Source organism: Pleurodeles waltl, chromosome 8, assembly GCF_031143425.1.
Source record: "Pleurodeles waltl isolate 20211129_DDA chromosome 8, aPleWal1.hap1.20221129, whole genome shotgun sequence".
Lineage (NCBI taxonomy): Eukaryota > Metazoa > Chordata > Amphibia > Caudata > Salamandridae > Pleurodeles > Pleurodeles waltl.
Genome location: NC_090447.1, coordinates 1,236,393,556 through 1,236,406,642, shown reverse-complemented (window position 1 = coordinate 1,236,406,642; position 13,087 = coordinate 1,236,393,556). Strand labels below are relative to the sequence as shown.

At 43.0% G+C, this 13,087-nt stretch overlaps 1 protein-coding gene across 2 annotated transcripts in view; it reads right to left on the bottom strand.

Moving 5' to 3' along the window:
* The window catches only part of SPART (spartin), a 283,559-nt gene that overhangs the window by 148,554 nt on the left and 121,918 nt on the right, over window positions 1–13,087 (bottom strand). For both annotated transcript variants that reach the window (XM_069205523.1, XM_069205524.1), the window contains exon 4: window positions 12,850–12,976. In XM_069205523.1, the coding sequence (XP_069061624.1) occupies window positions 12,850–12,976 (127 nt within the window). The remainder of the gene's footprint in view (window positions 1–12,849; window positions 12,977–13,087) is intronic.

Sequence of the window (13,087 nt, the reverse complement as noted above, 5' to 3'; positions counted from 1 at the left end):
TGTGAGAAAACAGGGCCGATTGCAGAGGCCCCTTAACATTGTGCCCCAATTTTCCACTTTTAGCTGGTGTTTTCCTGACTCCAACAGTGCCCTGGGTACTGCAAACCAGTCCCAGGGCCTGCGCTCTGTAAAAAATAAATATGCAAATTAGGCTAATTATAATTGGCTATGTCAACCTACCTATACGTCCCTACTATATGGTATGGCATGTAGGTTTAGGGACCCAAGCATAGGTAGTGCACCAATAGGTACACTGCTGAGGTGCCAGGGTCATTTTAAAGGCAGGCCTGCCTTGCAGGCTGCTTTTAAATTAAAGTAAATGCAAATTTGACTTTGGAATTAAAAGCACTTCCACTACCTTATTTTTACATGTAAGTCACCCGTAAGGTGTGCTCTATGTGCCCCTAGGGTTGGGTGCCATTTAACTATAAGCATAGACCTTATAAAAATAGTTTTATAAGCCCTGGTGAGGTAAAACAGCCAAATTCATTTTTCCCTCATTGTAGTGAATGGCATCTATAGGCTAAAATGGGGAGACTTTATTTTAATTAATAAAGTCCTCTTAAGTGTCAGATACCTAAAGTATGGTATCAAATGAATTGTTATAATAAATCTCACAACTTACAGTTGTTGGATTTCATTTAACTTGTTCAAGCAAAGAGTTTTAAACTCTACCTGAAAAAGTTGCCAACTTCAGCTCTATAGTGCTCTGCTCTGATTGGCCAGCCTCTGGCAGCCTGGCCTGGCTGCCTTGATGAGGTGTGAAGTAGCCTGGGCTGAACACAAATATGTGCCTGGGGGAAGAGAACTTCCCTCAGCAGATGGAGAAGCAGAAAGTGGGGAGGGCTGCCAAACTGGTCTTCAAAGGCAGGGAAGGACATTTGGAGTAGCCCAGCACCTCCCTCACATCCTGCAACCCCAGACAATTAGGTGCCCTCTTGATTAGGTTAGGAGAGGGCAGGCGAGGGGTGTGTTTAAGAATTTTAGCCACATAAGTGGGTGGATTCAGCCAGATGTAACCTCCAAAAATTAGTTTCAGCCATGATGGATTGATTTTTGCCACACCTCCCAGGAAGTGGTCATCACAGGGGGAGGGATCCTGCATCTGATTGGAGAACCAGGACCCCGTGTTTTTCACCTAGGAGCATGGATACAACTGGCAGAGCTGGACCCACACCTCAGTTCCCTACCAAGATCCCTACCAGATCCCCTACAGGGAAGAACTACAGTAGAAGAAGGACTGCCCTGCTGGACCCCTGACCTGCTCCTTTGACACTGCACTCTGAAGGACTGCACTAGCTGCACACTTGAGCTTCACCAGAAAGAAGGACTTTGCCTGGCTTCAAATGGTTCAAGGAGGGGACTCCCTATTTGTTACAGGTGAAAAATTGCTGACAAGAGTCCCCTGCACCAACTCCTGAAGAAACTGACAGCTGACCACTGTCCAGTGGCCAAACCAGAGTTTGCGAAAGGTGCATTCTGGGAGCTGTAGTCCGCACCCTCAAGGAGCATCTCAGAGTTTCCGGAACCTTGGGGTGAGCTGTGGACCTCAAAAGAACCTTTAATGGACATCTGGGAAAAGATCCAGAAGTTTGGAGAACTTTTTGAAAAAAGCTCCATAAAGGGACCGACCCGTCATGGCAACTCTAGCCGGCTTGCCTCAACCGAGACCCAGCCTGACTTGCAGGTTCATCCCGGTGAAGAAAATCTCCGAAAAAGTGACTAAGTCCGAACTCAGAAAGTTGAACGGGACCTCCCAGGCAGTGTATCCAAAGAGGGCTCCAAGGACGTCGGTTCCTGATTCAGGTTTGCCCCGGTCGAAGGATTTTCATTTTAAAAAACTACTAAGTCCGAAGGTAAAAAAATCTCCACCGAGGGCTCCTGCAACGCATATCTGAGGATGAGTTCCAGGAGGTTGGATTGGACTGGTGACTTGGTCCCACTGAAGAAAATCTTTAAGAAAATGACTAATTCCAAAGGTAAACTTTTGACCGAGGCCTCCTGCGGGCTGTAGCCTTAAACTTTGACTTTCCCCCAGTCGAAGTGCAACCAGATGACCAGATTGACGCTATTCGTTCTAAGCACTAAAAAGCATTAATTCTTTAAAAAAAACATATCTCCAGTTCCCTTTATCTGATGTTATTCGTTTTGGTTTCATTTTAAAGCTGAAATTATTTTCTATTTTAATAAATTGGTTTTGGATTTTCAAACTGTTTCCTGTGTTATATTTAATTACTCTTTTGTGCTATTTGAATGCTTTAAGCTTTGTCTCCTTAGTTAAGCCTTGTCTCAAGCTACCAAGGGTTGAGCTGGGTTTAATTTATTGAGACCTAACTGGACCTAAGTGGAGGTTAGGGGCCTATTGCTAAGTGCAAGTACTTACCAGCCCTTACTAACAACCCATTTTCCAACACTCAACCCACACCAGTCCACCCCACTCAATCCAATTGACCCTAGATCAATCCAATCCACCACACTTGACTGAACTCCAAATCAAATCACGCACCACAATCCACTCCAATCCTTCCAACCTACCCCACTCTAATCTGCCCCATTATGATTTGCCCCACACCAAGCCGAAACAATATGCCCAACTCCAATCGAAAACAATCTGTCCCCTCCACTCTGCCTCACTCCAATTCAAAACAAATCTGCCCCAGTCCAATCTATCCTACTTCAATCAAAAACAGTCTGCCCATGCCAATCTAAAACAAACTGCCCCACTCCAGTCTGCCCAACCCCAATACAAAATAATCTGCTCCACTCTGATCCTAAACAATCTGCCCCACTCCAATCTGTCCTACTTCAATCCAAAACACTCTGCCCATGCCAATCTAAAACAATCTGTCCCACTCCAGACCAAAACAAACCACCCCACACTAATCTGCCCCACTGCGATCGAAAACAATATACTCCACTCCAATCTGCCTCACTCAAATCCAAAACAACCTGCATCACTCCAATCCGCCTCCACTCCAATTGAAAACAATCTGCCCCACCTCACATCTGTCCCACTGCAATCGAAAAGTCTGCCCCACTGCAATCCAAAATAGTGTACCCCATTCCAATTTTCTCCAATCCAAAACAATAGCCCCACTCCAATCTGCCCCACTCCAATCCGCCCCACTTTACCCCATTCCACTCCACCCCCTCCATCCCATTTCACCCCTCTCCAACCCACCCCAAGCCAATACAGTCCATTTCAATCTGCCTCACTCCAATCCAGTCTACCTCACACTAGCCCAATTCACCCCACTCAAATCCAGTCCACCACAATCTATCCCACTCCAATCCAGTCCACCCCACTTCAGTCCAGTCAATCCAGATCCAGTCTAAACCACCTCACTCCAGTCCCATCCACACTTCATCAATCCATCCCACTCCAATCCAAGCCAGTCCAACCCAATCAAATCTACCCACTCAAGTCCATTCCACCCAATTCCAACCCAATCCACCTCATTCCAATCTAATCCACTGCATCCCAATTCACCCACTCAACTCCAATCCAATCCAATCCACCTTAATCCACCCCACTGCAGTCTACTGAACCTTACTGCACTCCACTCCACTATCCTATCCAATCCAATCCACCCCACTCTTGTTCACTCCACCCCCACACCAATCCCAATTCACCCCACTCCAGTCCATAACTCTCCGAAAATCCACCCCACTCAAGACGACCACCCCACTCCAATCCAATCCACCCCACACCAATCCATCCCACTACAGTCCAACCCAATACAATCCACCGACTCAAATCCAGTCCACTCCACCTCAATTCAATCCACCCCTCTACAGTCCACGCCACTCCAATCCACCCCAATACAGTGCAACTCAATGTACCCCACCCCACTCATTCACCTAACTCCAATCCAATCCACCCCACTGCAATCAATCCACCATACTCCAGTCCACCCCATGCCAATCCAATTCACTTCACTTTATTCCACCTCACTGTAGTCCACCCCATCCCATCTAATCCACACCACTCAATTCACCCCACTTCAATGCAAACCATCCCACTCCAATTTACCCCACCCCAATCAAACCCATCTCAACTCAATCAACGCCAATCCAGACCACTTTAAGGCACCCCACTCCAGTTCAATCTAATTTACTGCACTCCAATTCACCCCACTCTAAACCACCTCATTCCAACCCAATCCACCCCACCCCAGTGCTATCACTGCAGTTCAATCCACCCACCCCAATCCAATCTAATCTATCCCACTCCATTCCACCCCAATCCAATCCCTTATCCCATTTCAATCCACCCCTCCACCTTATCAAATCCATCCACTCCAAACCACTCCACCCAATTAATTCCACCCCACTCTACTCCAATCCAATCCACCAGACTACCTCAATCCACTGCAACCCACTCCATCCTATTTCACCCCACTCCAGTCTACACCATTCCACTCTACAACACTCTCTGCAACTGAACTCTACTCAACTCTTCGACACAATACTCCCCCTACTCCACTCTATGACACTCTAATCCAACAAATCCACTCTACAACAATACTCCCTCATTTCACTCTATGACACTCCACACCACTAACTTTTAGCCATGCTGAACAGCAGCCACACTGGTGTACAATATGGCCAAAACTCATTGCCAAGCCAATAGTGCTTGTGTAGGCGAGACCTATTGGCTTTGCCAATGCTTGTTGTGTGGTGTTTCACTGTTTTACTGCTTTAAGTGATGCACAAGTACTTTACACATTGCCTCCTAAGTTAAGCCTGTCTGGTCTGTGCCAAGTTACCAGAGGGTGAGCACAGGTTATTTTAGGGTGCGTGTCTGACTTACCCTGACTAGGACTGTAGTCCCGACTTGGACAGGGTACATACCACTGCCAACTAGAGACCCAATTTCTACCATACAGTCTCAGCCATTCCTTTAAGCAAATACTCCACTTAAAGTTCAGTCTCAGCTGGTCAGAGCTTGTGGGCTTGATTTGATTGTGGACTTCAGGAGACCAGCTTCTCTGGCCCCTAGAAAACAAATTGCCGAGTTGAGGTTCAGAGAAGCAGGATTCCTGGCTTCAGTTTCTAGAACAAACAAGAAGTTTCCTCCTTAGCGTCTGGAGGTCCCCAGCAATGTTCTGGTTTCTAAGTAGCAGGAATCCCAGTACACAGTAGTAACTGAGCAGTGGTTGGTGAAGGGCTCTGAACCTATCCCCAATACGTTCACACTGGACTCTTCCCAACTTTCCACCACATTTGCCACAAATTCATCCCAGAAAGCACTACTGTAGTTCTTTTCCTAAGGTGTCATGAAGGCTGTTTCTGCCATTGAAACTCTCCAACCCATCTAAAGAAAAGAGAGGGCGAGACAGGAGAAAGGGTGGAGCACTCAACAGTTGGGGGAAAGAGAAAAAGTACCTTAACACCCTGCTATGCACTCGGGTTCTGTACTTTTCAAGCAAATTTGAGACAAGAGGGCAATTGGATAACATGACATAACACTTGTGTTCACAGACTGTCAAAACTTCAGACCATTCACACAAATATGATGCCCCCCCCCCCCCCCCCCCTCTGAACTATATTATTTTTTGGGGCGGGAGACTGACAATAGTGGGGATAGGGGAGTAGTGTGCTAACTAGAATAGCTTGTGCTGTACACAGCTTATCTATACCAGCTGTCTATAGGAATTAGCCTGGTGGACAACTGGCTACATTCATAATAATCTACTGATTGTGACTAACAAAGGGAGATTTTTTAATATCCATTTACAGGACCATGGCAGAGAATTACCCAAGGTTTGAGAAGCTGTTCTTGTCATCATGGGAGACTAGAATCGTGTTTCAGAGGTTCTCATTTCCTCCATTCACACTACTGCAGAGACTAGATTTCAGAAAAATGAGAAATACTGAGGCAAACACTGAAGTATAGTGGAGCAATACAAACTTGATCAGTCATCGATATGTTAATCTAACAGTATCCTCATATAGTTATCAGAGACTAAAGTGAGGAAAGAACTGCAGTATGGCAAGCAGGCTTGTAGCATGTATTGTATATGAAATGTCCAGATACTTCCTGTGAAGATGGCGCACATCATTCTTTCAGAGTTGAAGGCAATGTATGGGAGGGATCAAATAGGGCTGCTCTTTTCACAATTATACGTAATACCTAAAAGCATGATAGATATTAGACAAGTGAACTGACTACCACTACATACCACTATTTAAATCTTTAGTACATGGCGCACATCTCATGATGGGCCAGGGTAGAGGGACTGAAATCTCAGTTTGTAATAATTCAGGTCTCCAAGTATTGAGTTGCGTCCTACCAGCATGTGGATGCTTTCTCTGTAATGCTGGACCAGGAACAGCAGTTGATGCCCAACAGGAAATGGTTGATGCCAAATGACATCTATTTAGGCTTTACCTGCACTCAGAATTGGTAATAGCCAAATAGGGATTTCTATATGGACAGTGAAAGATTGATAACCAACTGAACTGGATTCATTTTCTTCAAGACACGGCCCAAATTCATCAACATATGTCAAGATGGTGATGAGGTATTCCATTTCCCCTGCACCATAGGTATTCACGTTGTGGGGGAGACTACAAAGGATAGATAGAAAGCATGATCTAATTAACTACAACACCACAAAATTGCTTCTAAGTGAACAAAAAAATAGAAAGAACCATGGGCGCTGATGGCCAGGTACTTGTGGGTAATGGAAAGCTAGCTCTAGTATCCATCATGCTTAAAATTAGATCCTGGAACGAATACTGAGGGGGAAACATCCACGTATCAAGGGAAGAGACACTGAATAGCACATTGAGCCGTAGTGTACAAGAGTCCGTGACCTGTCTGAGTTCCTCTTCTCTCTCTGAAACTCACTATTGGGATTGCACTTTCATAATGATTGGGTCACATGTTCCACATTGTGTTATGGAACTGAAATATACAGTGTTCCCTAAGGCTTGGAGAAAGTAGTTATCAATAGAGGAGAGACACCCCCTCATCAAAAGCACAGTATCACCAACTTAGAACACCCTGGAATGTTGACAGTGGCATCTAACATCACTGAAAAGAGCACAACTTCTGATGACATCAATATATAAGAGGTGTTATTAAAACTACTTCAGAACTTCCATACTAAAATATATGAGACAAATGAATAGGCATGGGGAAAAAGAAGAGCAGAAAATGACAAATATTCTTGTGATTCAGGTACACAAAAAGCTGGAGGGAGAAAGACAAAAAGGAGCATTATCTCTGAAGGAATGACAAGGGTCCCAGTAAGCATGACTTGGTAAACCATTAATATCCTATTCATTGCACTCCAACTCGCTTCCCTCTTATTTCTGATATCTTCTCAAGCCCTCTTATTTCAGTTTGTCTTCTGAGAAGAATATAAGGCAATATGCAAATGGCAAAGTTTTCAAGACCTTGAGATGCCTGGCTTAAAACAAGATAAAATGGGAGAGTATTACAGCTCAGGTAGACTGAAGGTGCACATTATTCTTGGATCTCAAACGAGACATGTTTTTGGTAAACTATACAGAACAGTAGTGTTTGCATTAATGGCAGGCCAGCATTTCTAGGGCCAGAGAAAGAAAAATAGATGTGTGAGGAGAACTAGGCAGAATGCAACAGTTTGGCAAGAGAACTGTAAGCATCAGAGATGACAGCATAAGATGGGCTTTCATAACTGAGATGAGATGTGTGCTGCACCATGAGTTTTAAAACATGATTCAAGATCTACATTTCTTAATGAAGAGTCTTACAAAGAAGAAGCATCAAAGAGATAGGGAGCTGGGTCTAGTCTGATATAAGGACGAGTAGATAGGTGGCTCCCAGGCAGAGCTAAGGGTTTACGCGCCACAGGAGACCAAAGGTGGAGTCTCTTTTCATGTAGTCATTTTTCTACCAAGGAGTCTTCTCATTATACTGCTTTGCAAAGTGTACCTGGCAACTGTTATTGGTGTCCTGTGGTTCACTATATTAATGAGGGTACACATTGTACTGATTCAGCCTCAGAGAGAATGTGCTGTTGAACATACTTGGGCCTATGGTCTAGGAGAAAGAGAAACCTAAGAGGTTTTTGAATGGACCCTTTTATCATCTGCCTAGGCAGTGAACACAAAAGTACTAAAAAATTAAAGTTTACAACAAGCTGCTCAGCCTCACATTTAAACCCGGTGTTGATGCCAAAGAGTTCCTCCTCAGGCAGCTCAAACAAGCCACCTCTCTGGCCATAAAAAAAAAAAAGGAAAAAAAAAAAATTCCTAGACATAGTCAATGATATGTGGATTGGTACTCGCAAACAAATTACATTAACAATGACTCCTTTTTTCACAACGGTCACATCGTAAGACCCACAACTGCTAAACGTTTTTTCACTATCAAGATTTCAGAAATGTAGATACATGCCTTTATTCTGGCCATGATTCTGTCTTCACTATCTAGCAGAGCTTAAGAAACTGACTCACACAAAGATGGCCTTGAGCTTCACAAAAGGTGGATGGTTAGACGCAGACAACTTTAGGGAATTTAGTTACAACTTATGGCTCTTTGATTCAAAATACTCAGTGACAGTGGGACCTCCAAGTCCACCTCTAGGAGGGACTAAGAATGCTCAGTCGACATCCTGTCCAGGAATGGGGTGCTGCAAGATCTTTAATTTAGATTTACATAAGAAAGGTCCATCCTTAGATTATACATGTCACGATGAGAATGTTTATCCATCGCTCCCCTTGAAGTCTGACATTCTCTGAAAACAAGGAAAGTGACCTCTTGATGCAAACAGTCTTTTAAACACCAAAAAAGAGCTCAAAACTAACTAGCAGGTCTGAATGGAGGGAATAACAATATGACAGTTCACTGTAAAGAAGTTGAAAGAAAAACCTTTAATCATGTTCTGAGGAGCACGTGTAGGGAAACCACTCTAAGGAGCAAACAGCTCACTGAAACAACACACATCAAACGACAGTTTTTGCTTTGGGCACTGCTGGTGAGCAAAACTATTTAAATATCATCTTTTTTTTATTTCAGACACTCTGTAAAACTATTCTAATTCTCAGTGGTGACAAATACATAGGTTTCAAATATAATAAAAAATAAATAATATATTGCTATTTTCCTATCATGTATTTTCCAAGGACAGACCTAACAGCTCTAAATTTGCTTGATGAAGATCAAAGTCCATTGTATTTAGAAATACAAAGGCACTGGTTATCAAGATGAAATGTGTGTATGCAGGAAAAAAGAAATGCATGCTAAGAGCATATTGATCAAGTCTCCACAAAGTGAAAATGTTGAGGGCAATTTTTGCTTATTGGGCAACAGTCCACTACTTGGTTCATTAAAGATTTAGGTAGAGCAAGCAACAGGAAGCAAGCTAGATACGATGAAACAGACAGGAAAATATACTTTTCACACCAAGCTTCTAGCATAAAAACATTCTTGGCAGTGGTTCATATACCATTTCTGCAGCTCCCTAAATTCCCTTTTGTTGCAGACTTGAAAGTTTGCCTGGTTAGGCACCACAAGGTGTTTTCTAGGTGTGTACATTTTTTTCAGCAATAATAATCCATACTTAGAATTTCATTAACATATAGTTCTAGTTCCTGAAAGTACTAATCCCAGCTGTGTTGTTTTTCCTAATCTGGTCCTATTCTTCCTCCTTCCTTTCTGAGTTCCTTCTGTAGGAGTTGTTCCTCTTGCCCTTGTCCTGTTGTTACCACAATCACGGTCTTCTTCCTCTACTGCCTCTCTTCTTTTTACCTTACAGACTGCTCTCTATTCTTATATCCTTTTTCCGATGTTCTCCTCCCTATTACGTGTCTTACTTACTTCGTCTACACAGTGGTGTTGACATGATGTGTCACTGCTGAGCTAGTCTTCTAACCTAGGTTATGTCCAAAACAGGTCTTCAAAGGCAAAGCCATATCCAATTTTCAGGATCAATGGATTATATACATTAATTAAATGTAGATTCATTATATGTAAATTTAGCTTACCTTGATACTCAAACAGGCTGGCTGCTGGAATGCACCATTTTTTGCATGGTATCACAGCAGATTGTTTTACCCTGAATGTTTCAGCTGGCTGCAGAACTCTGTGCACTTTACCCGTGTTAACCAGTGGTACAGTGCATGTGCTACCCCTGTCAACATGATGAGATTGGAATACCCCTGATTAGCATATTTCTCTTACCCTTCAATCCCTAGTATATAGTGTAAACGTATACAAAAGGCCTGTAAATGAAGTATCACCAGTCGACCGCAGCACCTACTTGCACCACCTACTACACTGACAGTGTAAACACAACTGCAGGCCTGCCATCTGTAGACTGGCTGTGCAGGTATAAATTGCAAATCTGACCTGACAAAATAACCCCTTTTGATAGGGCCAAACCTTCATTTTACCCCAAAGATGGCCTTATTGCCCATAAGACAGGGTGTGTGGTACTTAGGACACGTGAGGTTTTAATATTAACCATGTCCATACAGTGAACAAGTCCTAAAAGCTATTTTCACTGTAGTATGTATGAGTGTTCCATAGGAAAGCACTGGGAGAGAGTATTCAATTAAATAGTGCTATCTCTGGCTAGTAAGCAGTTACAAAGTTAATTTTTAGACATTTTGAAATATACATTTCACACCCAATTCATTCATGAAGTCAGATTTGTAATAAATAATTTGAACATATACTTTTAAAAGGTCTACTCTTACCTGCCTAAAGCTTCTGAAGACCCATTTGCATGATCTACAACTGTCACCCAGGAACTGAGTAGCCCCTTCAATGACATGTGAACTTTCTCCCAGAGGTGAGACAAGGCCTTGGGTGTGAAGTTGCTCCTCTGACAAGACAACCACCTGGGATGTGCTCAGGAACCTAATTAAATGTAAGAGGCCCACCATGCCGCAGACAGATGTAGCTAACACCTGGGCCTGCAACCTCCTTTGTTCCTCTATTCAGCCAGAAACCAATACACGTGGAAGTAGAGCTGCCCCCAAGAAACCATTTTGCATGACCACAGAGAAGGGGTTGGTCATTTTCCTGATCAAACCTCTAAGGTGGGCACAGAAGCTCTGCACATGGGAAGAAGGTTCTGTCATCTTGGTTTTAGGAAACAGCGCACCGTGGGACTATTTGCAGAAGGGCAAAAAGGGGAAGTGCTGTAAAAGTGGGTAGGTCTGCCCCTTAGAACTTGTACTGTATAGGTTATGGAGGAGCCAGGAGTCACCCTCACACACAGGCAGGTGCCAGGCAAAAATGTGGAACCCAAAGTACCCTCCTCAGAACACTTTCAGGACCTATGGAAGAACACAAAAGCACTGGACCTGCTGTCTGTGACTTGCGAAGAGCCCAGAAGACTGGACCTGTTCCCCCTCTTGTATCCAGGACTAACAAATGGACTCCAAGGGTCATAAAGCTGATTTCCTGTTCAACTTTACAGAGAAACAACAAGCTATAAGAAGCCTTTTCTGCACCTGCCCAGCTGATCAGTAACAACTAGATATGCCCTGGACCATGCTCCTCAACTTTGCTGGAATGACTCTCCACCTCCAAGTGTTGTCCCCAAGGTCCTAGACCCCGGTCTGGTACCAAAATATACCCCTCCTAACATATGCTGAAAGCTGGGAGTTACAAACATTTTGCTCCAAAGATCTCCAGAGAACCAGGACCAAACTGTCAAGTTGATCCAACTAAGAGGCATTGCCACTGGGCCAAAAGTTCAGATTGCTCCCACTTGGAGTTTTTCCGCAGCAAGTCCAATTCAGTGGGACCCCGCCAAGAAAGTATTCGGCCTCATGGAGCCCTCTTCAGCTATAGCCTTGCCCCATTGAAAGAATCTAAGATACAAAAAAGTGACTGAATCTAAATCTCCAAGCAAAGGTGAAAAAATTATCTGGTCAGCTAGGGACCATTTCTGGGTGTCAAATTCAAATTTCTCCTGCTTTGAGCTTTCCCATCAGAATTCAAAAACTTCAACAAGACCTTGCCAAGCAGTTATCCAACAATGTGGAGTCTTCTTCGTCCACAGCCTGCTGCCTCGCCCTGCTGAGTATTTTTGATGTCCACTTCAGACACTAAGTTTGAAGGTAAAACATCCAACCGGGTTGAACCTGGTTTCTGTATAGGACCCGCAATCTATCACAGTCAGATTTAATCTGCGCCTAGGTATCAGTCAAGCACAAAGAGAAGATCATGTATGGCAATTAACGTATTTTGTCACTATTTTGAACCTTAAACTTTTAAAATTCATATCTTTGGTTCCCATTATAATATTTTTGTCATCTGGAATAATTTTGTTTATTAAAATTTACTCAGTTTTTTTTTATTAAAACTCCAATTTCTTACACCAGATCTCAAAGATCTACATTAAACTCCCCTGTTCTGTGGCATCACAAAAGGGTATTAGAATCACATGATCACAGAAGTGATTCTATCATTGTTTAACAAAAAGGTGCATTTCCAGTTTTACTTGTTAAAAAGAGAGGTATGTGTTATGTGTTTTAAAATAAATGTGCCAGATGAGTTTCCCAAGACTCAACGGATCTTCACAGCAAACTGTCTGGAAAATACAAGAGTAAAGCACTAAATATCTAAAATAAAGCAAAAACAGAAGGCAGACTGTATTAAAGGGGAGTATTGCTAAACCATACTCATGATACTAGAAAATGAAATCACTCAAATAGGGCAGTTTTGTCAATCACTATTTTAAGAACCAAAATTAACTTCTAGCAGAAGATTAATGTGATGTATAACATTTACCATTTTAGGGTTCATAATACACATTTCTTTACTTTATGTTGGATTTGGAACAAATCCATGATGTCAAATGTACGTAATTATGAGACAGAAATAGATTTGAATAGTACCTGACAAAATACCATGGGCAACCTTCTCACTCCATTCAGGTAACTTTTCCTTGTCTTCTCCAGGGGGCTCTGGAACAATGTGAACTGTCTGACTGAGATCTATCGATTCAACAGCAGCATCTACATCCTATCAAATTAAATGGGTATGCAAGACAAAAGGTGTTAGTAACACATTGGGTGCATTCTCTGTTGCCCAAAATGGGTAAGAACAATCACTGGCAAGATCAGGAATGTTAAT